Genomic DNA, 23,408 nt, shown 5'->3' with positions numbered 1-23,408 from the left:
AGATGCTGTTCATACAGGGGTGACATCTGGTTATCCTAAAAGGACATCTTGGCTTGGGGTATGAAGATGACTTTCAAGGCAGGGTAATAGCATGTACAAGGCTTAGTGGCAGCGAAGAGCATGGACTACATCTTGTAGGTGATGAAGGGCCACTAAACAATTTTAATCCATCCAGCAACTGACAAATTCTACATGACTCTTGATGTAGGCCCAGGTGATGTCCAAGGACTATGGCTTCAGCATGCTTATGGGGGTGACAGCTTAAGCTCCTGCAGGCAGCACTAAGCAGAGACTCATTAGCAACTGCATTTGCTGAGTGCTGGGTTGATGGAGTTGGAGAAAGGGATAACTGAACCCTTGTGGTGGTGGGAGAGGTCCCTGGACCGACATGTCTGATCTTCAGGTGTTGTCCGTGTCCTTGAGTGAAATTTCAGATCTGGATCAATTGCTTTGGTTCAGTGATGTGTGACCCTGTACCCCCACCCTCATGTCTTCCTGGGAACTTCTGACTGACTCACCATCTCTCTTAACTTTTCTTAATACAACTCTTTAAGATTTATAAATAATATATAAAAATATGTAATAATATAGACAGTTAAAAGAATAATATAATAAATACTGGTTTTAAGACATTAAAACATAAAACTTACCAGTAACTTTGCCATCTCTGTTCTGAATTTTTTGATAATCATTTCTTTGGTTTAATACTTTTAACACATACTTATGTATCCCCAAATAGCATTGTTTATTTGCCAGTGTTTGATCTTTATATAAATGGAATCATGTTGTATGTAAGTTCTTTCATATCTTGCTTTTATTTATTTTTTATTCTTTTTAATGCAAGTTCATTTGGGACAGTATTTGTTTATTTTAGTGGCAAGTATAACACTTTGACTTTTTACTTTTTGTGTGTGTGTGTATTACTATAACTTTTTTTTTCTGATTCTTTTTTCTTCTTTTTTTTTTCTTTTATATTCCCCATACAATTGCAACCCCGACTTTGACCCCAATCCCTCCTTCCCCCCACCCCACAAAGAGTGTCTCTGGTTCATAGTTGTTTCTTGATTTTGATTTTTTTTCTTTCTTATAGTTATTCTTTTTCCTGGTCCATATTTAGGTTTTCTAGATTCCTGTTATGAGTGAGACCATCTGGTATTTTTCTTTTTCCTTCTGGCTTATTTCGCTGAGCATGATCCCTTCCAGCACCATCCATGTTGCTGTAAATTGCATGTGTTTATCTTTTTTGAATGCTGAGTAATATTCCATGGTGTATATGTACCACATCTTCTTGATCCAGTCATCTATTTTTGGGCATTTGGGCTGTTTCCAAAGCTTAGCTATTGTAAATAGTGCTGCTATAAACATAGGGGTGCAGGTGCTCTTTGGAATTGATGTTTCTGTGTCCTTTGGGTAGATACCTAGGAGTGGAATTGCTGGATCATATGGAAGCTCTCTGTTTAGTAGGTCCAGAAATCTCCACACAGCTCTCCATAGTGGTTGGACCAGTTTGCACTCCCACCAACAGTGCAGGAGAGTTCCTTTTTCTCCACATCCTCGCCAACATTTGTTATTGCAAGTTTTTTTTAATATGTGCCATTCTCACTGGTGTGAGATGGTATCTCATGGTAGTTTTGATTTGCATTTCCCTGATTGCATCATATCTTGCTTTTAAATTCACCACATTGTTGTGGTTTCATCACGTTAATGACTATAAAACTGTAGTTCACGGCTGGCTGTCACCGTGTAGATTTACCATAATTTTCTGTCTGCTCTACTACTAATGTGCTGCTGGGTTGTCCCCAGGTTTTAGCTTTTGTTTTTGTTTTTCTGCTGTGGCCAGTGCTGCTGTTAAGCCTCCTGGAACCTGGCCTGGCCCTCATGTTCTGGAGTTTCTCCAGGATACACACCTCGAGTGGAATTGCAAGCCCAGCACAGGGTCAGGGGAACTAGGTGCCAAATTTTTGTCCACAATGGTGGTCCCCCATTTACACACCCCCTTGCAGCGCATGGGGATTCCTGTATATCCCATTCATGTCAGACTGCTGCATTTTTGGTGACATATATTTTTGGCCCCTTGCTCTTCCGTTCTCTATTGATTTACACCAAAACATTCTGCCAGAACTCTCTTCCAGTGCTTTCCCCTCCTCACCATCAGCCCTTCCTGTGTTTACTGCCCTCAGGATTATATGATCCTGCATTTAAGAAAGGTGAATTCCTCCTGGCAGGATTCATTCTCTGCATTTTGAGGACAAATCTAGCTATTTCCTCTAAATGGGTATATATAGTAACTTTTACCAAAATCCAAGTGGTAGGGAACAACTAACTTCCTAGCTTATTCTTTCTTTCTTCTCCCTGTTCCCTCCATTCTTTCTTCCTTCTCTTCCTGCCACAAATTATTTTTTGTTTGGACCTTAAGCCAGGCCGATGAATTGAGAACAATGGTTTAATAAAACTGTGAAAATGATATACTTTATAATGCAGACATCAGTCTTAGTTCTTAAAACACAGTTCCTCAAACACCCCAGGAGGCTTTGCCCAAGCTGTTCTGAACATAATGCCCTTCATTTGTAATCAGAATGAAAATTTCAACCAAACAGTTTATTAAAATGAGTTATAATTTTTTTTCCCCTGTAAACATCCTGGCAGTAGGCAGTGACTTCTCAAGACTTGATGCACTTTCTTAAATGGCTTTTTACCAACTACCCAAACCCATCTTATGCTGAATTCAATCCAGAAAGGCTGGTGTCAAGACAGGGGGTATGCATGGAGTGGGTTTTCACTGGGAATGTTCCCGAATAATCCTGGGCTACCCTGGAGGGTGCAAAGATCATTTGAGTAGGTTCTTTACTCATCATTCATTCAACAAGCCTTTGCTGAATGCCTGTTACATGCCAGGCTTAATGTTAAGTACTGAGGATGCAGAGCTGATTAAGACCTGATGCATGATGATATCCTGATTTCAAAGTCAGTGTACTCTGAAGGAGGCTCCTTACCCCAGCTCAGTGTAATGTGAGTGGGGGGCACTGGGCAGTGCAGGGGGTGTCAGAGAAGACTTCCTAGAGGAGAGCATGTCAGAGCTGAGTTTTGAAGGATGATTTGAAATCAGTCGGCAAAAGAAGGGGATAGAGTAGGGGTGTTTCAGGCAGGGCAGTAGGTTGGGCAGAGTCACACATGGGAGTCGGCACGGCACTTTGGGGCCTGTTTACAACACTTGTGTGACTGGACATGGGTTGCCAGAGCTGTGGCACGGGAGATGGGGAGAGGGCTGAGTGGGAAGGGCCTCATGGGCTGCGCTGGGAGATGTAGATTTTTACCCTGGGGCCATCACTAAAAGATTTAAACAGAGAAACAGCACGGATGTACCATGAAGGGCCTCATGGGCTGTGCTGGGAGATGTAGATTTTTTACCCTGGGGCCATCACTAAAAGATTTAAACAGAGAAACAGCACGGATGTACCTACTGTTTTGAAACTTCATTCTAACCACTGTGCAGAGAATTGGAAGTTAATGGCCAGGGCTGCTGTGGGGAGCCAGGTACAAGAACAGAGAGGCCCTGGGACAGGTCAAAAATAGGCCACAGCTGTAAATATCTCAATGAGGCATAGGGTCTTAAGTCAGCCTACTTAGAAGCAGAAACAAGGATTCATTACCTATGATTTATTAAGTCATAACCCAGGAAGGAGTTGAGGGTAGGGGTGGGGTGCCCACCCACACAGCCCAGGGCACTTCTTTGGAGAAGGTTAAGTCACAGCACACCCAGAGCCAGGTTGTAATAGGCAGGAAGGGACAGTGCAGGTTTTCTATAACCCGAGCAGACGGGATAAAGGAGAAGTCCTGGAGCCCTCGGTGGCTTTTAAAGGCTTTTATTGGGATTTACCCAGTACACAGCAGGCAGGAGTGCTGGGGGGCCCGGAGGCTGGCAGGCCCCCCAGCCCCCAGCAAGTATCCACTCTGTCTGGGCTCTCTGGCATTCTCTGGTAGTCTCTGCTTCTCTTTTGCTCTCTCTCTTTCTGTTTCTCTGCTCTGCTTCTCTCCTGGCGTCCCCGTGACGCCGCCCTTATAAGCACAGTCTTAGCCCAGGTGAATCCACTTATGCATGCCCACACCCTACTCCAGGCATGCATTCAGGATCACAAGGATCCAGCACCAATCCTAATGGCAGGAGGGCAGAAAAGCCTGACACTTTCTGTTTACCCCACACAAGTGATGGTGCACTAGCTAGTGAGAAAGAGTGCCAGCAGCGTCGGCAGCAACTCTGTAGCAAGCAGACTGGGTGGTGATTTGCACATCCATTTGTCACCCTGAACTTGTACTTCTCTGGGGTGATGGTGTGGATGCCAGAAGTAGTTGAGCTTATCTGAGCTGCCTGCTCACAAGGCTGATGCTCTTCAGGTGAACTGAGACACAATGGGACTATGCAAGGCTAATGCACACCAGGTGAACCTTCTCCGGGCACCTTTGCTCACTAGGGCATGTAAGGGCAGGAAGGACCACCGAGCAGGTTTTCTAGGATCCAGCAAACCGGGTAAATGAGGATTATTGGGATTACCAGTTATACGGCAGGCCTCCCAGCCCCCAGCAAGTCTTTACTCTATCTGGGCTCTCCGGTGTTTTCTCTTCTCTCTCGGCTTCTGTTTGTTCTCAGCTTCTACTGGCATCCCTGCGATGCCGCCCTTAAAAAAAAAAGCACAGTCTCAGCCCAGGTGAATCCCATCTACCTATGCCCACAGCTTACTCCAGGTGCCCGCCATCAGGCATGCATTCAGGACCATAGGGTTCCGTCATCCATCCTAATGGCGGGAGGGCAGAAAAGCCTGATACCTTTTACCTTACCCTACAGGGCAGATGGGGCACAAGGAGGCCCAGGAAATCTCCAGGGATTCTAGAGGGTGGGAGGTCAAAACGGTCCAGCCCACATGCAAACAAAAATGAGAGTTCATTGTAGAAAATTTTTTAAAGACAAGAATACCTACTAGACATCCATCTGCTTTTGAAAATTGCCATGCACCACATTATCAGTGATGAAATACTTCCCTCTGCAAACCACTGCTCGATGTAGAAGAGGATGCAGTCACCCCATTTCTGATCTTTAGTCTCACTGAGATCGCCAAGCTTCCAATCTCATTTTTGTTGCTTTCATAGCATTTCCTTCTGGGTGAAGCCTCTTAAGACATCCCTTCAGTGCTGAATTGCAGACTGGCTGCTGCTCTTTCCTGCCTAAGCATGATGCCACCCCCACCCCCATGTGCACGTAAATAACCCGCAGCATTCATTTCTTCAGGGGCTGCATGTGAGATCAGGTTATGGGAACAGAAATGGATGCACCTTTCTAGTGCACGCACGTACGAGGCAGCCTCACTATCAATTCAGGCAGACAGATAAAGAGAGTCCCAGAGCCCTCAGTGGATTTTACAGGCCTTTAATGCTCTCAGGGAACCAGGTACAGGCACACCAGGCAGGGGGGCTGGCATGCAAGGAAGCAGGTGTGGGCCAGGCAGGAGGACTGGGAGGCTGGCAGCCCTCCTAGTCCCTGGCAAATCTTTGAGGTCTTTCAGTTGGTCTCTGGTCTCTCTCTGGCATTCTCATTCTCCTGTTGTCTTGTGGTGTCACCTCAGAGTGGTCCTCTCTGAGCTGTAGTGTCAGAGTGACTCCGCCCTTTTATCCCTGGCCTCTCAGCACAGGTGTGAACATTACATTTGCGCACACCTGTGCTCTCTGGGCTTAGGTATCCATAATCAAAGGCGTGTGTGCCCCACCCCCACACCCTTCAGCGCCCCTGCACTGATGCAAGCAGCAGGAGAGTGTAAAAAAATATGATCACTTCATTTACCCTACAACCTCCAAATGCGGCCCTGCTGCTCTTGTCCCAACTTCATCCATTTTTAACTACCCATCCTGCCCTACCCAGAGATCAGGTCCTGGTCAGTGCCTCCTTTAGCTTCACCATGCCCTGTCCCTGTGTCTTTAAGAGATGGGATCACTGACTCTACAGCAGTTTTGTGTCTAGCTCATTCTACTTCCTTCTTAGCCCCTCAAACTTAGTCTTACCAATCTGTAATTCATTATTTCCATTTTACAGAAAGCATAAAATCTAGGACAATTTTCTAAGGCAGTTTTAGATTGTTGGAAGGGAATGAAGAATTGGTGCACCAATCCTCAAATCTTGTTCCTTGAAACTTTTTTTAATCCTTATCTTGTTTTTTTTTAATCCTTCATCATCCATCCATTCATTCATTCTAAATTTACTGGGCCCTAGTTTGTGACTTCCAATTTATTTAAACTACTTCCCTGTGGAAGTAGTTCATAGTTTTTTAAACATTTGAAAATCAAGATTTTACATCAATAATTACATTTCTACTCTCTCCTAAAAAAAAGGTGTAGGGTAAGGAAAAGTGTCAGGCTTTTCTGCCCTCCCACCATCAGGATAGATGATGGATCCTTGTCCTGAATGCATGCCTGATGGCGGGCACCTGGAGTAGGTTGTGGGCCTATGTAGATGGGATTCACCTGGGCTGAGACGGGCTTTTAAGGCCGGCGTCATGGGGACGCCAGTAGAAGCCAAAAGAGAAGCCGAGAGAAAAGCAAGAGAAGCAGTAGCTGAGAGAAGGCCGGAGAGCCCAGAGTGAAGAGCTGCTGGGGGCTGGGAGGCCTGCCAGCCTCCCGGCCCCCCAGCATCCCTGCCTGCCATATGCCTGGTGAACCCCAATAAAAGACCTGCAAAAAGCCACTGAGGACTCTGATTCCTCCTTTACCCGGTCTGCTGGATCCTAGAAAAGTTGCACTGTGTCCATTACTGCCCTTTACAAAAGGGCAGGGGAAGATGCAGCAATACTGCATGGTCACAATAAGTTCAGTTGAGCTGAGCTTAAAAAGGTGGTTAGAAGCCACCTTTTTAAAGAGCAATTCCTTTGCTTGCTTGCCACAATCCCCACCATTCCCTATCACCTGATGCCCTCTCCTCTTCATTCATTGTTTCCTGCTTGGCCTGTGAGGACTTTCAATAAAGAAACTGAAAAGGATAAAAGGTAATGTAGTGTTGAGTAAAGTGAGATTTTCTATAGCTGATGAAGAAATGCTATACATTGTGGAGAACAGTGAAAGGTGAACACAGATTCAGCAGAAAGTAGATTCAAAAGGCTATGGTTTCTCTTTGCATATAAAAATCCATTTGGGGGCCTCCCTGGTGGCGCAGCGGTTGAGCACTGGGTTGCGAAGCTGCCCACAGCCTCTGCAGCACTGGTTCGATCCCCGCTGCTCCCCGGCCACCAGAGGAGGGTCCCACATGGCGCGCAGACCTCTCCTGCCGCCCGCTGCTCCCCTCAGCAGTGTACTTCGGTCCTTCTGCCTGCTCTGCTCCCCGCTCTGGCTCTGGTGAATTCTCTCACCCTCCCGCGCATCTGACTGTACCCAGTGCTTGTATAAATAAATAAATAAATAATAAAAATAAATAAAAATCCATTTGGATAAAACTGCCAAGAGCTGTAAAGTTGCATTCAATACCACTAAGTTTGTTTTCTTACATTGGAGTTGCCTTTAGGGAGAAGCAAGTTGGGAAGAATCTCTCTGTGGACTGGGTAGCACCTCAATGAATTTTCCACAAAGTTATGAAGTAGATTTGTATATATTCATCAACTGCATTTTCATTGGCTGGCTTTGTTGGTTGTAAATTGCCCCTTTTTTTTAGGATTTATTTATTTATTTATACAAGCACTGGGTACAGTCAGAAGCACGGGAGGGTAAGAGGATTCACCAGAGCCAGAGCGGGGAACAGAACAGGCAGACTGACGAAATACACTGCTGAGGGAAGCAGCGGGCACGGCAGAAGAGGTTTGCACGCCATGTGGGACCCTCGCCGGCGGCCGGGGATCGAACCGGCGCTGCAGAGGCTGCGGGCAGCTTCACAGCCCAGTGCTTAACTGCTACGCCACTGGGGGAGGCCCTGTAAATTGCCCTTTCTGAGGCAAAATTCTCTGTGGACACTTGCCAGCTACCTGTCAACAACCTTGCTGGCATAAGATCTGGTAAAATGCATTTTGATAACTTCTGTAAATAACAAAAAGTTGTGTTCCAGTTTCTGTCCAACATCTCTAAACCAAACACTACAGGGTGCAGAGGAGTTTCAGCTCCCTTCTTTTCTATAGGTTGAAACTGTAACTAGGTAAACCTATCCATCATCACTGATTAAATTTTGTAATCTCTTCATGTCTTAACGGCTATTGTAGATAAAATACAACCTTACCCTTCCCACAAGCAAATAATAACTTGCTTACATTTGGTATTTGATGTTTTCTGTCTTTCCATTCCCATGGTTCTAAAAAGAGTCATGTTAATTCATCATGCTCTGCAATTTTTTCAGCAATGTCTACTTGGCACAAAAGAACTGGTTGAATTCGGGAACAAATCCAGCCGGTTGACCAGTTTCTGTCCATATGACACCAACTGGTCTTCCTCGAACCAGGTTGACTCTGTTGAGCAGTCGGTGAGTGTGCTATGGACAAGCATACGTGAAAGTCACCTGGATTTCCCATCATGTCCCCATTTTCTTCTCTGGGCCTGACCCCATGGGTAATGCTTCCTCTCAGGGCTACAGATGTGCTGCAGACCACAGGGCCTCATTTACAACACTAACAGGAAAGGTCCCCAGTGACTCCATTCCAAAGCCAGGATATTTTAGTCTCTGGAACTTTCACATGATAAGTTTAAGAATTTACCAAAGGATGCCTTTCCTTCGGCGATGAACTCCATGACTTGTTTTAGAAAGTGTGGGAATAACCAAGGTCAGAGAAGTATATCTGGATGAAATCACAGTCTCTCACTGCTCTTGGAGTGGAAAGCATCCAGATCATGGGAGAATGCATGTTCTGAAACTAGCAGTTAGAGGGAAAGACTTGTGCAAGTTGGGATCCAGCATAGGCAACAACCAGGTCCCATCTTGAATTATGCCAATAAAGGGCGTCTATGTGAGCGGTAAGTGGGTTAGCATGAAGGCATCAGGGTAAGACTACCAAATTGAATTTGAGAAGGATTTTTGGAGGCCCTCCTGCTGAGAGTAAAACAGGGGGCAAGAGGGGGATATAACCTCCAAAGGACAGTGCCCAGTAGAGGACAGGTCACGGTCTGTGGGTTCTTCATCCACGCGTACAATTGCAAGACCACTCAGGCTCAGGAACAATGGGGCTTATTTAACAAAAGGGGGAAACAAGCAGTTCTCAAGGCCATAAGTGGCTGGCTGTTTCACCCAGATAGTGCCCACAGTGTCCAAAAGTCCTAAACAAAATGTTGCTCATCCTAGATGGCATTGCCCCATCAATGAAGGCCTGAACTTGTGGTGCCGACAAAAGCAGTGGGCCAGGGTCCAACTCACTGCAGCAGGAGGTGCTCACAGGCAGGACTGCTGAAATGACACTGCCGCAGCCTCTAGCAATAGTCTGAAGGCCAGGCTGGATAGCACCGGACACTGGACCAGACAGCAATGGAGCGCGCAGCACCAGGAGGCACTGTCAGATGATTAACAGCTCTCAGAGGTGACCCAGTGTAGTGCCAGCAGAGCAGGCGGGAGGCCGGGAGGCTGGCAGGCCTCCCAGACCCCAGCAAATCTTTATTTTCTCTTTGTCATTCTCTCGTGATTTCTTCCTCTCACAGCCATCACTTGTCCTCTCATAGCCACACACCAGAGCTGTTCTTTTAGTGACGCCGCCCTTATAGCCCCAGCCTCCAGGCCCAGGTGTGCCCACTTACGCATGCCTACACCACACTCCAGGCGTCTCCTCTCAGGCACGCATGCCCTGTGCCTAGGATCCCAAGCACCTCCGCATAGCACAATCAAGGCCGCACGTGATCACACAGAGGCCAGCAGTGTAAAAGCCTGAGCAACTGTCATTTACCTACACCCAGACACAAAGTGCCTGTCACCCTTCGACAGTGATGGTCACTACCAGTCACTAGTGCTACAGCTATGTGACCTACACCACCAACAAACAGCTCTTTGAGACACCAGGCCCGAGGCCTGGTGCTTTCAGGTGATGTCGGAGGCAGGCTGGAGGCAGGTACAGCCAGCCCAGCCTCTGTGAAGCTCTTTGGCTTTTCGGCGAAGATTTTTGGCTTCTCTTCTTCCTTCAGGGCCAGCTGCTGGGTGTCTGAGAGCAGCCATTCCAAGTGAGTCCGAGCAGTGCAGGCACGCCGCCATCCGAGCATGTGCCTCAGAGAGTCCAGTCCAAAGCTGGCTCCTGCCCTGCCTTATCTCTTCTTAGGGTCCCCCCACTACCAGTCTAATTGGACCCATTTCAATCCTATGACTGATTGGACCATTTTCTAATCAGCTCATAGCTCGCACCTGATCGGTCAATTCCATAATCCAGGCACCAAGTCCACGGGCTCCTGTGATGCCCGCAGCCGGAGGGAGCCACAGCACTGGAGGTGCACGCTCTGGACTGCCTGTCAGGGGAACTACTGCGTCCACCATCACTGCTGGCCTCTGCCAGCAGCCTGAGCCCCAGTGGGGTACTGCTGTGCATTTACTGCAGTAAAATGCCCACCACCTGCTGCTGCTGCTGCTTGCACTGTCTGCAAGCAGGGCTCTGAAGCCAAGCACTTGAACTCCAAAATTGGGGTTTCCAATTTCAAAAATAAATTCACATTTTTCAGCTGGTTAAATGAAATACACTCCTTACTCATAATAGAGACTCATTTTATAACTCCCAAGCTCAAAGCCGATTTGAAGAAGCAGCAGCATTTTATGAAAACATTCCGATAAGAGGGACAAGCCCATTGTTCTGGAACCATCCCAGGCCAGGTAGGGTCATCATCAGCACAGGCAGCTTGAAAGAGAACCTTGGAGCTCTTGGTATTATCCCCACAGATTAAGGGAAACAAACCAGCAGGGAGAGAGCAACTTGGGCCCCCTGCAAATCCCTATATGCTCTTTGCTCTCTTAGCCATTCTCTGATGCTCTACACTGCACTCTGCCTATGGTCTTCTACCACCCCACCCTTCTGTGCACCCCCCTCTTAGCTCAGGTGCACCCACTTACGCATGCCCACACCATGCTCCAGGTGTCACCATCAGGCACTCGTGTAAGACCACAGGTGTCAATCATAGATGCCAATGGCGGGTGGGTGTAAAAAACCTGATCACTTCCATTTACCCCACACCCATGAACACACTTGTTCTGTGCCTGAGTCCCTGCTAGTGTATATGGAGCAGTAGAGAATTTATATTTCAAAACTGCTTCAAAATTAATAATCAGGTAAAATAATCACTGTCTCTTAACAACAACCTGGATTGTTAGTGTATGAAAATATCTCCCATATTTTGTTAAAATTACTTTGTTTTACTTTGATACTGTAGCTGTAGGAAGGATGGAGTAAGTTCTCTATAATCCTATGCAGGTGGTGTAAAGGAGGAGTCCTGGAGCCCTTGGTGGCTTTCCAGGCTTTTATTGCCATTTTACCAGGTTCATGGCAGGCAGGGAGGACGGGAGGCTGGCAGGCTTCCCAGCCCCTGGCAAGTCTTCACTCTGGGCTCTCTGGCGTTCTCTCGCGGCCTCTGCTTCTCTGCAGGTGCTGCTCTCATTCTGGTCTCGTGTGGTCTGGTCCGGTCCTTTCACTCTGCTGGCATCCCCATGACACCGCCTTTATAAGCCCAGACTCTCAGCCCAGGAGTACCCACCTATGCATGCCCATACCCTACACCAGGCGCCCGCCATCAGGCATGCATCCAGGACTGCAGGATTCATCATTAATCCTAAAGGTGGGAGGGTGGGAAAGCCTGCTGCTTTACTTACCCTACAGATACCTTTGCTGATCTACTATCAAATTTGTTACTCATCTTGACACAGTGTTTTTATGAACTTTAGTAGGCAAAGAAAACCATCCAACCTCTAATATAGATCATAGGGATCTATATTAATAGTAACAAATGGGCATAAATGCATCTTCAGAAGCAGAAGTAATGTCGACTTAAGACAGTCAACACAGGGAACTTTTAGTGGAAGACCATCATTTTCTTTTAAAGTGTTCTTACAAAATTTTTAAATCTAGACTTTCAACTCTTGGAAAAAAGCAGCTAAAAGGCAAAAAACCTAAAATGGGAAAAGCCATTACTGACTATTCAAGCCTAACTTGAATATTGTAATATTGTGCTTTTATTCCTTAGATTTGTGCAAGTTTGAATTAGAAAATTGCTTAATTGCCTTGCAGGAGGGTTAAAGAAGAAGTGGCTTACATTTAATATCAGCATCTATGGCAAATGATTAGGTGTACTCAGTAATTAAAGTTGGCAGTAATTAAAGATGGAGTATTTTTCTAGTTTTGGGTTTTCTAACCTTTGTATAAATTCATGAAATGATTCATTACATTCAATAACATCTACATTTTGTGCCTTATATGAAACATCCACGTTGGTATCCTATATTAAGCAGTAAGAAACTTTAAAATAACATTAAAAAAAGTATTCATGAATGATTTCCCAATTCTAATATTTAGGAACAGAACATAAGAAGTTTCAGTGTCGACCCAAAGCACATTCCTGGAAGACTCCAAGGCAAAAATTGTGGCTGGTTTTCCGTCCCGGAGAGACACCCCCAAAATCAAAAGTGTTTCTGGGCACTCCTCTTTCTCTGGTTTGCTTACTTGCCAAATTCACTTTCAAAACTGTACATGATCCTACACATGGCCACTGCTGTTGCTGTCCTCTGATACCCATTATCACGCATGCACATGCACACACACACACACACACATGCACTTTTTCCTGCATGCACTTTTAATATGCTTTATAGGATGTCATTATTTAAAGCTTGTCAAAATATTTAGAATAACTTACAGTCAAATGAATAATGACTTCTTAAATAGTTGCTTTCTCATAAATATGCCATAAATTTCTCACCCAAGTTCTTACATATTGTGATTATTAAAAAATTAAATTGAATTGCATATGAAAATATTATGATTTAAAACCAAAAGTATTTGAATTTCAATTGCTTTGCTTTAAAATGCATTTCTTATTTTGCTGCCTAATTAGCTTTTTGTTTTAATAATTGCTGGTGGGAAAGCCTTGAGGACTGGTAGCTGGCAGCTGGGGTCCTGCTGACTGTTTCAGGGCAGGCACGAGAGGTCTTTTAGCTCTGAGGAAGTGCGATTTGAACACAGTCAGCATGTGGTTCCTTCTGTCCCCTACTCTAAAAGAAAAAAGGCCCAGTAGTTCTTAGTGCATCCTCTAATCTTCTCCCAGTGAATGCTACATTTTCCTCAGCAGAAAAGCAATCAGTCTGCAGGAGGCTTTTCATCTTCATTTTCATCACACTTTAGCTGCCTCCTTTTTCCTGACAGCGACTTTCTTCCCAATGCCAGAGCTCCCCACTCTCTGGTCTCCAGCTGAATGCCTCCTCCTATCTTAAATGAGCCACCCCTGAATTTCATTCCTTACCCAATTCACTCTGGTGAACTGTAAGGTGCTATTTTGTATTAAATGTATTATTTATATTAATACGTTCATGTGAATGAGAGCTAAGATTTAATTTTTTAACTGTTTTATACTGCATGATACCACTTATTCAAGTTCTCAAATTCAGGGACAGAGGTAGAATGGTAGTTGCCAGAGGCTGGGGAAATAGTGGGGGGTAGAGCATGGGGAGTGACTTCTAATGGGTACAGAGTTCCAGTTTTGCAGAGTTCCAGTTCTATAAATAGATGGTATGGTGGCTGTTCAGCAGTGTGAATGCACTCAGTGCCACTGAACTGTACATTTACAAATGGTTAAAATGGTATATTTTATGGTATTTATATTTTACCACAAATTTTTAAAAAGGTGTTTTTGAAATATGAGTAGGGTATATATTACCAAATGCGATCACATCTTTTATTGAATTTGCAGATATGACTTCATCTCTGATTGTTCCCTTGTGTTCTCACCAGATTTGTATCTTTCCCTAAACTAGTGGGGAAAGGGTTATGGGGCAGGTAGGTGCCGTTTTACTAGAGTGAGGGCTGCTTAAGGTTGGGGACGAACTTGAGCCGTAGGCCAGAAAGGAGCATGAAGGCCAAACTACCAAGAGAAAGAAACATCAAAACTCCTTGGACTCTTTGCTGTTCTTTGCCTCTAATAATGTTCTAAACTTCACGTAGAATAGGATGGTATTTAATTCTCTAAATGTGTAAAGTAATCAAATGCTGGTTACTTGAACATTTCTCTTTGTAGATTTATGTTTTTCTTTATCTGATTCTATCATTAAGGCGCATGGGCCCACTATGCTTCTGGTTTGAGGCCCCAATTCCAGTCAGATAAATTGTGTCTTTGAAAATAAGATAAGCAACAAATGACAGTTCATTAGAACATAAATTATCTAGGATAAGAGGGCATCCTTTGAAATTTGCAACATAATTTACTTTCAACTCTTTATAGCATTTCAAATTGTGCCCATTTAGGGAGTTACAGGGTCTGACATACCTGGCAACTAATCATCATGTCTGATTTCTTTCTGTTTTTGTGGGTCACATTTTGAATACAGCAATTTACACCTAAATGCTAAAGGAAAATAACTGGCCAGTTATTTTTGCCGCCTTTCTTTGTATTTCCTCCTTTGTATTTATTTCCTCCTTTCCGCAGTACTTGAAACAGGTTAGCAATATTAGAGAAAAGGTGGTAAGATTATTATGAGCCTTTATTGCCTATCAATTAATTAAGGGAAATGCCTTTCTTTTTCCCTCGAATTTATTTGTCAAATGTTCACATAACTGTCATTTGGAGGTACATTTTTACATCAACATTTGTGCAGATGCTTTACCCACCCACCAGTGCAAAAGGCCTCCCCCCTCCCTCCATCCCCTTTCCATCCAGTAACCAGTATTTTTCTCACACAGTCTAAGAACACCTTCTTAAAGCTCAACAAAGTACAGGGGATTGGTTCCAAAGAGAAAGTTAATAGGGAAGAGAAGTGCAATGCAAATAATGAAATGTCATATGTATTCTTTAATACCAGCAATCATGAGAAGCAATTTGACATAGGAGTTAAGAGTTCAGGTTCTGGTGTCCTGGCTGTAATGTCCACCTCATCTCCTACTAAACACGGGGCCTTGGGCTTCCCTATAGGTCAGTTCAATTATCCATAAAATAGGGACAGTAATAGTACTTACTCCTAGGGTTGTTAAGAGGGCTAACTGAAATAAAAGCACAGTGACAGGTACATATTACAAGTGAGAGCAAAAAAACTGGTGACTTGGTTCGAGTAAGTGTGCCAAGAGACACAGGAAATGCCACTTTCTTTGACTTGTCCTTAAAAAACAAGTGAAGCATCACTTCCACTATATTCCATAGAGGCCAAAAAGAATTTCAAAGGATGAAAACAGCATCAGAGCCCTTTGGGACCACTTAACAAGAAATTATATCCATTTCATGATGGTCCCAGAAGAAGAAGAAAAAGAGAAAGACATAGAAAATTTATTTAAAGAAATGATTTATGAAAATCAACTCAATCTGTGAGACAAACCAGACATTGTAATGCAAAGGCCTAAAGAGCACCAAACAAAACAAGACAAGCACACATTAGGACACATTATACTAAAGCTGTTGAAAACCAACAACAAGGATAACCTCTTAAAAATATCAAGAGAGCCTCCCCTGGTGGTGCAGCAGTTGAGCGCTGGGCTGCAAAGCTGCCCACAGCCTCTGCAGCACCAGTTGGATCCACAGCCCCTGGCGAGGGTCCCACATGGCACGAAGACCTCTCCTGCCACGCCCACTGCTCCCCTCAGCAGTGCATTTCGTCAGTCTGTCTGTTCTGCTCCCTGCTTTGGCTCTGGTGAATTCTCTCACCCTCCTGTGCTTCTGACTGTACCCAGTGCTTGTATAAATAAATAAATAAATAAAATCTTTTTTAAAAAAATTAAAAAAAAAAAAATCAAGAGAAAATAGGGGACCTATACGGGAACTACAATCATGCTATCAGCAGACTTTCCAGCTGAAACATTACAAGCAAAAGGGCCTGGAAAGAGATATTTAAAGTGTTTAAAGAAAAATGTTTCCAGTACAGAATCCTTTACTCAACAAGTGTAACAATCTAAATGGAAGGAAGAGTAAGGAACTTCATGAAAGCAAAAACTGAAAAAATTCATCAACACCAAGCTGTACGTGAAAGAAATCCAAAGGGGTTATAACACAGCAATATAACAATGAATAGTGAGGCAACAGACACCTAAATTATTTATTATGAAGGTAGAGAAAGGGAAGTAACAGTGTGGTCCTCTAGAGCCAGCCAGAGACCAGACAGTCCAACAGGTCATATGCCCAGCACATAGTAACCTCAGTCAAACCATCAAGCAAAAAACAATAGAACTATCACATAAGACAATGGAAATGGAACTTAAAATGTAATGAGAAGGGCTCACAAAAATAAAAAGGCAAAAAAACAAAAAATAAAAAGATAACTAAATAGAGTATTGCAACAATCACCTTTTGCATAAAAATGACTTGAACGTACCAGTGAATGGATGTAGAGTGGCCGAATGGATTGCAAAACGAGCTCAACCATCTGCTGTTTATAAGAAACTTACCTCGTCAACAAAGTCAAGCATAACTTAGAATTAGAGGTTTGTGTTTTTTCTTTTTTTTTTTTTTTTTTGTGGGACCCTCGCTGGCGGCCAGGGACCAGCGCTGCAGAGGCTGCAGGGAGCCTCCCAGCCCAGCGCTCAACTGCTGCGGCCCCAGGGGAGGCCCTACAGTTAGAGGTTTGAAGATAATTATACAAACAAATGGCAACCCAAAAACAAAATCAGCAATAGCTATACTTAATTTGATAAAATAAATTTTTAACTAGGAAAGATGAAAAGAAAGGCTTTTTAAGTACACTATATTATGATCAAGGTTATAATACAAGAGTAAGAAATAACACTCATATGCACCGAGTGATAGGGCACCAAGATACATAAGCCAATTAATGACAGAACTAAAGAGAGATATTAGTAATAATGCTGGGGGGCCTACCTGGTGGCCTAGGGGTTAAGTCTCAGCACTATTATCTCTGTGCACTGAGTTCGATCCCCTCCCTGGCCAGGAAGGTGACCCACATGGAGCAGCAAACCTCTCTTTCTCTCCCTCTGCTCCCCTCAGCAGTATATTTCAGTAAATCTGCCTATTCTGCTCCCCATTCTGTCTCTGGTGGATCCTCTTACCCCCCACACCTCTGGCCTATACCCCAGATCTTCTATGCAAAAATAAATAAAATTTAAAATATATAATAATGCTAGTGGGCTTTAGTATCCCACTTATAGTAATCGATAGAACAACAAGACAAATTATATGTCAGGGAAGCTTTAACTGAGGAGTCAGACCAAATAGGTCTAAGGGACAGAACACTTTACCCCAAAATATTTGACTGCATACATATTGTTTTTCAAGTACACAAACATGGAACAATTTCAAAAATATATATTAGGACACAAGTCAATTGTCCATAAAACCCACAAAGATTGAAATTTAACCTTGTACCTTCTCTGAACAATAGACTAGAAGTCAACTTTAAGAAAACATGAAAAGTTATGAATATGTGAAGATAGAACAACATGCTGCTTAATAAGCAATTGGATAAAAGAGAAGATCAGAGCAGAAATTTTAAAATACTGATACTATGAGACAAATTAAAATGGTGACACAAATTACCAGAATTTATAGGACATAGCAAAAGTGTCTTAGGGGGAAGATAATTGTGTTATAACCCATATTAAAAACAATACTAATAAACAATATAATTGCACAGTTAAAGCAACTTGAGAAAGAGGAACAAATAAGACTCCAAGTAAAAGGAAGGGAATAATAAAAATAAAAGTGGGCATAAATGACATAGAGATAAAAAAGACTATATAAAAAATCAATGACACTAAGAGCTGACTTTTCAAGAAAATAAGCAAGATAGATAAAACTCTAGCTGGGCTAACAGAAAAGATAACATAGAAATACGAAAGATCATTAAGAGATTAGTATGAACAATTTTCCACCAATAAACCTGATAATCTTGAAGAAATGGGTAAATTTCTAGATCAATATAATGTCAGGACTAATCCAGGAAGAAACAGAACTGAACAAACTGATCACAAACATGGAAACCAAAACAGTGATCAAAAATTATCTGAAAAACAAAAGCCCGGCAACAGATGGCTTTACAAATGAATTCTATCAAACCTTTAAAGAACTAATGCCCATCTTGCGCAAGTTGTTTTTAAAATGCTCCCCAATACATCTTACCATGTCAATATTACCCTAATATTGAAGCCAGGAGAAGACAGCACAAGAAAAGAAAATTATAGACCAAAGTCCCTGATGAATATCTATGCAAAAATCTTCAGTAAAATACTAGCAAATCTAACTCAACAGCACTTCATAAGGATCATACACCATAATCAAGTGGGAGTTACCACAGGGGCTACAAGGATAATATACACAGACAGTTAATGTAATACATCTGTAGGGTAAATGGTTTTCAGGCTTTTCTGCCCTCCCACCATTAGGATTGCCCTGCCTGATGGGGCATCTGCAGTTGTTACATTGTTGTAAGTTGTGTTGTTTACTTCTGTGGCCATGGCTGCAGTATTGAGATAGTCACCAAGAGAAGCAGAAGCTGGAAAGAGAACAGGAGAGAAAGGAGAAAGAAGCCAGAGAAGCCCAGAGTGAAGCCTTGCTGGAGGCTTGGAGGCCTACCAGCCTCCTGGCCTCCTGGCACCCCTGCCTGCCATGTACCTGGTTGTTGCACTACATGTAAAAGCTCAATAAAGGCCTGAAAAAGCCACTGAGGGCTCCAGGGCTCATCCTTTATCCCTCTGGTCTGCTCGAATCATAGATAGCCTGCTCAGTGATTATCCTGCCCCTACAACATCATATGAACATAAGTAAAGATAAATATGCATGTGATAATATCAATGGATGCATTTGCTAAGATTCAGCACCCCATTTATGACAAAAACTCTGAATAAGATGGAAATAACAGGACCTACCTCAATATAACAAAAACCATATATCACAAGCCAATATCAAATAAAATACTCAATGGTGAACAACTGAAAGATTTCCCCCTAAGTCAGAGACCAAGACAAGGATGCCTAAGACAAGGATGTTTAACTTAGCAATGGAGGTTTTGGCCAGAGCTATCAGACAAACATGGGAAGTAAAGAGAATCTAAGTAGGAAAAGAAGGAGTGAAACTATTGCTATTTGCAGTTGATAGAAGATCCTAAATACTTCATCATCAAAAAGTTATTAGAAAAAATAAATGAATACGGCAAAGGGGTAGGCTACAATATCAACATACAAAGAATATATATATATATATATACAGACAACATAGGAGCAAAAGAAATTTTAAAAATTACTTCAATTATGATTACTTCAAAAAGAATTAAATACCTCCAATCAACTTAACGAGGGACGTAAGAGACCTATATAATGAAAACTGTGAGATGTTGCTGAGGGACTTAGTGACATAGGAGAAGAAAGATTCCATGCACATGGATGGGGAGAATCAATGTAATCAAAATGACTATCCTGCTTAAAATGATAAGCAAATTTAATGCAATCTTCATCAGAACACCAGTAATATTTTTCAAAGAAACTGAACAAAAAAATAGTGAATTTTAGATGAAGCCACCAAAAGCCTTGAATTGCAAAAGCAATCCTGAGAAAAAAGGAGAGAAACAAAGTTACCAAATTATCTGACTGAAAACTTTACTATTAAGCAACAGTACTAAAAGTGACATGGTACTGGCACAAAATTAGATACATGGATCAATGGAACAGAATCAAAAGTCCAGAAACAAGTCCCTGTACATACCAGCATCTAATCTATGATAAAGCAGCTAGAACCATAAAATGGGACCTTCTCTACGAAATGGTGTTGAAAAGTAAGAAAGCCACATAATAGGAAGAAATTGTATTACTAACCTCATACACAAAATAAACTCCAAATGGATTAAAGATTTAGATTAAAAACCTGCAATACTAAAATACATAGAAGAAAACATTGATATTAATAATAAAGATATTTTTGGTGACTCAACCCCATGGCAAAAGAATCAAAACAAAAATAAACAATCGGGATTACCTCAAGTTAAAAAGCTTCTATACAGGAAAAGAAAATACAAGATGATTTTTAAAATACCTATTGAATGGGAGAAAATATTTTCACATTATGTAACTTATAAGGGATTATATAAAAAATCTCTTATAATTCTACAATAACAAAAAAATAAAACCAGTTAACAAATGAGCAGTAGATATGAGCAGTTTACCAAAGAGGATATCCAGACGGCCAAAAGACAAATGAGAAAGTGTTCACCATCACTTCTAATAAGAGAGATGCAGATTAAAACTACAATAAGTAATGCTTTCCACCAGTAAGATGTCACCTATTAAAAAGCCCTCCAGGGCCTCCCCGGTGGCGCAGCGGTTGAGCGCTGGGTTACGAAGTTTCCCACAGCCTCTGCAGCCTCTGCAGCCTCTGCAGCCTCTGCAGCCTCTGCAGCCTCTGCAGCCTCTGCAGCCCCGGTTCGATCCCGGGCCACCGGGTGAGGGTCCCACATGGTGCGCAGACCTCTCCTGCCACCCGCTGCTCCCCTCAGCAGTATATTTCGTCACTCTGCCTGCTCTGCTCTCCCCTCTGGCTCTGGTGAATTCTCTCACCCTCCCGCGCTTCTGACTGTACCCAGTGCTTGTATACATAAATAAATAAATCTTAAAAAAAAAAAAGAAAGAAATGATTACTCAAACTATCACTTTAAAAAATAAATAAATAAATAAATAAATAAAAAGCCCTCCAACAACTAGTGTTGGACAGGATGCAGAGAAATAGAAACCCTATTTTACTGTTGAATGTAAACTGGTACAACAACCACATGGAAAGCAATCCTGCTGTACCTTTAAAACTAAAAATGGAAATACTGTGTGACCCAATAATGCTGTGCTTGGATACATAGTCACAGATATGAACCATCAACACAAAACCTGTTATGTTCCACAATGTTCACAGCATTATTTACCATAGCAAGGACAGCCTAAATGTCCATCAATGGACAATTGGAACGAAGAAGTGGTGTATCCACACCATGGGATATAACAGCCATAAGAAAGGATGAAATGCAGCTATTTTCAACAAAATGGAGGAATGTCACCAGGATGACATTGTGGTACATAAGTGGTACTTAAGTGGGATGTACCTGTGGTACATAAGTGACAACCTCAAACTTACATAAATCATCTGGTCTTGATCGTTTCTGAATACGCAAACCCTATCTGGTTCCTCTACTGGTTATTGGATTTAAAACCAAATAATCCTGGGCATAATTCAATGGAACACACCTCAAGTGTGTTCTCTTCAGCATGGTCCAGTCCCAACCTCTGCATAAGCCAGACATGTCCCACACTTCATATGAGGGATGATTAGTCAGTGTCCCTAGGTCCCTTGGGACCTGTTGCGTGGCAAAGATAGCTTTTCCCTGTGGCTCTCTGGATCCATAAAATAAATCTGATAATACTCAAGAGTAGGCAAGGACAAAGATGTTCAGTATATGGGGTCATTCTGGGCAGTCAACCTGTGTTAAATCTTGGTCTGTCATTAACTGGTGGTGTCATTTTGGGCTGAACACTTACCCTCTTTTGTGAATCCATTTCTTCTTGTTTAAGAGAAGGTCATCATAGTTATCAGCTCATAAGATTAACATAGTTAATATCTGGGAAATATGTGTTCCTGGCACCCAGGAATTGCTGTATCAGGGTTGACTGTTGTCATTGTTTATTACATTTTTGATATAAAAAGATCTGGTTATAAAGAAAAATAATGTTTTTTCTTTTTGCAGCAAAAATTATGTTATTCCTTTGCAATGCAGCTGTCCTGTAGATTTTGAATTTCATATCACTTTGATTCAGTCTCATCAAGACTTTACTGTTGAACCAGCATCAGGTAAGGAGAATCAGTATTTCAAGTTCCCAATTTCCTTAGGGTTCTTAGATTAAAAAGATTTTGAGAGTAGTTCTCAAGTTTAAGGGAGAATAAATCACACTTGAACATGTCATTTTCAAATGCATGTCTGTGACAAATTTGATATATCTGACATAACATAAATTGGAATTGGGAATAGGACACTGTAATAATTTGTATCATGCAGATAATTTATAATAATGTCAAGGTAACTTTCTTCCAAAGTCCAAACTTGAAATCAGAAGTTAATCCATCCTAATTCTAATTTTGGTTCTTGGTGACACATGCTTGGTTTGGTGTTCACCTTTTAATTCAATATCAAACAAAATTGTAATAGTATTTCTTTCCAAGTCTTCTGAGTCTTAATGAAGGGTCTCAGAAATTCACCGCGTGGACAATCTGTCTGTATATTTCCCAAAGGACCTAGATGCCGATGCAGCTCAGAAAATTTGAAGGTGAAATCATCACCAGAGTGATTTCTGCTTCCCACTGTCTGGTTCTTGATGTTTAGGTTGGAATTTAAGTATCTATCCACAGTGGTTTGCTGTGAATGCTAAAAAATAGGAGGGGTTTCTTTTGACTTTTTGATGTATAATTGACATATAAATTAAAACATATTTAAAGTGTAAAGCATAATGATTTGAAATCTGCACGCATTGTGAAAGACTTCCCCCACTGAATGAACTGACACATCCAATACCTCTCATAGTTATTTTTGTTGTTGTTGAGAACATTTAGATTTGCTCTATTAGCAGATTTTGATTACGCAATACAATGTAATCAACTATAGTACTGTGTTTACATCAGCATTTTAGGCCTTGTTCATCTTACAGGTGAATGTTTGTACTCTTTTAGCAACTCTCCATTTCCCCAGCTTCTGACAACCATGCAGTATTTGTCTTTCTCTGACTGGTGTATTCCAATTATAATCCCCTGCAGGTCATACATCTTGTTGAAATGGCAGTATTTCCTTCTTTTAAAAGGCCAAATAATAATTCATTGTAGACAGCCTTGCAGTGCATAACAGTGTTTATTGACTGACCACATACACAACAGGCTATACCATATAGTCTAGGCTTGTGTGATTATACTCTCTGATGCTGGCACAACGTCAAAATCACCTAACAGTGCATTTCTTGGAACATATCCCTGTCATTAAGCACATTTCCTTTATCCATGAATCTATTTACATTAGGTGGCTTCCATACCATGGCTATTAAGAATAATACTGTAGTGAACATGAAAATATCTCTTTAAGATAATGACTTCATTTCTTTTTGATATATTCCCAAAAGTGGGATTATTGGTTCATATGGTAAGTCTATGTTTTGTTTTGAGAACCTTGTCTGTTTTTCAGAGTGACTGTACCAATTTATATTTCCACCAACTGTGGAAGCAAGGGTTCCTTTTTCTCCACATCCTCACTATCACTTGTTCTCTCATCTTTTCGATAG

At 42.2% G+C, this 23,408-nt stretch overlaps 1 protein-coding gene across 1 annotated transcript in view; it reads left to right on the top strand.

Moving 5' to 3' along the window:
- CFAP221 (cilia and flagella associated protein 221) overlaps positions 1-23,408 on the top strand; it is a gene marked incomplete at both ends in the record, with an annotated part of 86,008 nt that overhangs the window by 14,964 nt on the left and 47,636 nt on the right. The window contains one exon of the mRNA XM_084254269.1: positions 21,833-21,936. Within this exon, the coding sequence (XP_084110395.1) occupies positions 21,833-21,936 (104 nt within the window). The remainder of the gene's footprint in view (positions 1-21,832; positions 21,937-23,408) is intronic.

The sequence above is a fragment of the Talpa europaea genome, assembly GCF_964194135.1.
Source record: "Talpa europaea genome assembly, chromosome: 1".
Classification (NCBI taxonomy): Eukaryota; Metazoa; Chordata; class Mammalia; order Eulipotyphla; family Talpidae; genus Talpa; species Talpa europaea.
The sequence above is the reverse complement of the archived record's forward strand: the minus strand, read 5'-3'. Positions and strand labels throughout refer to the sequence as shown.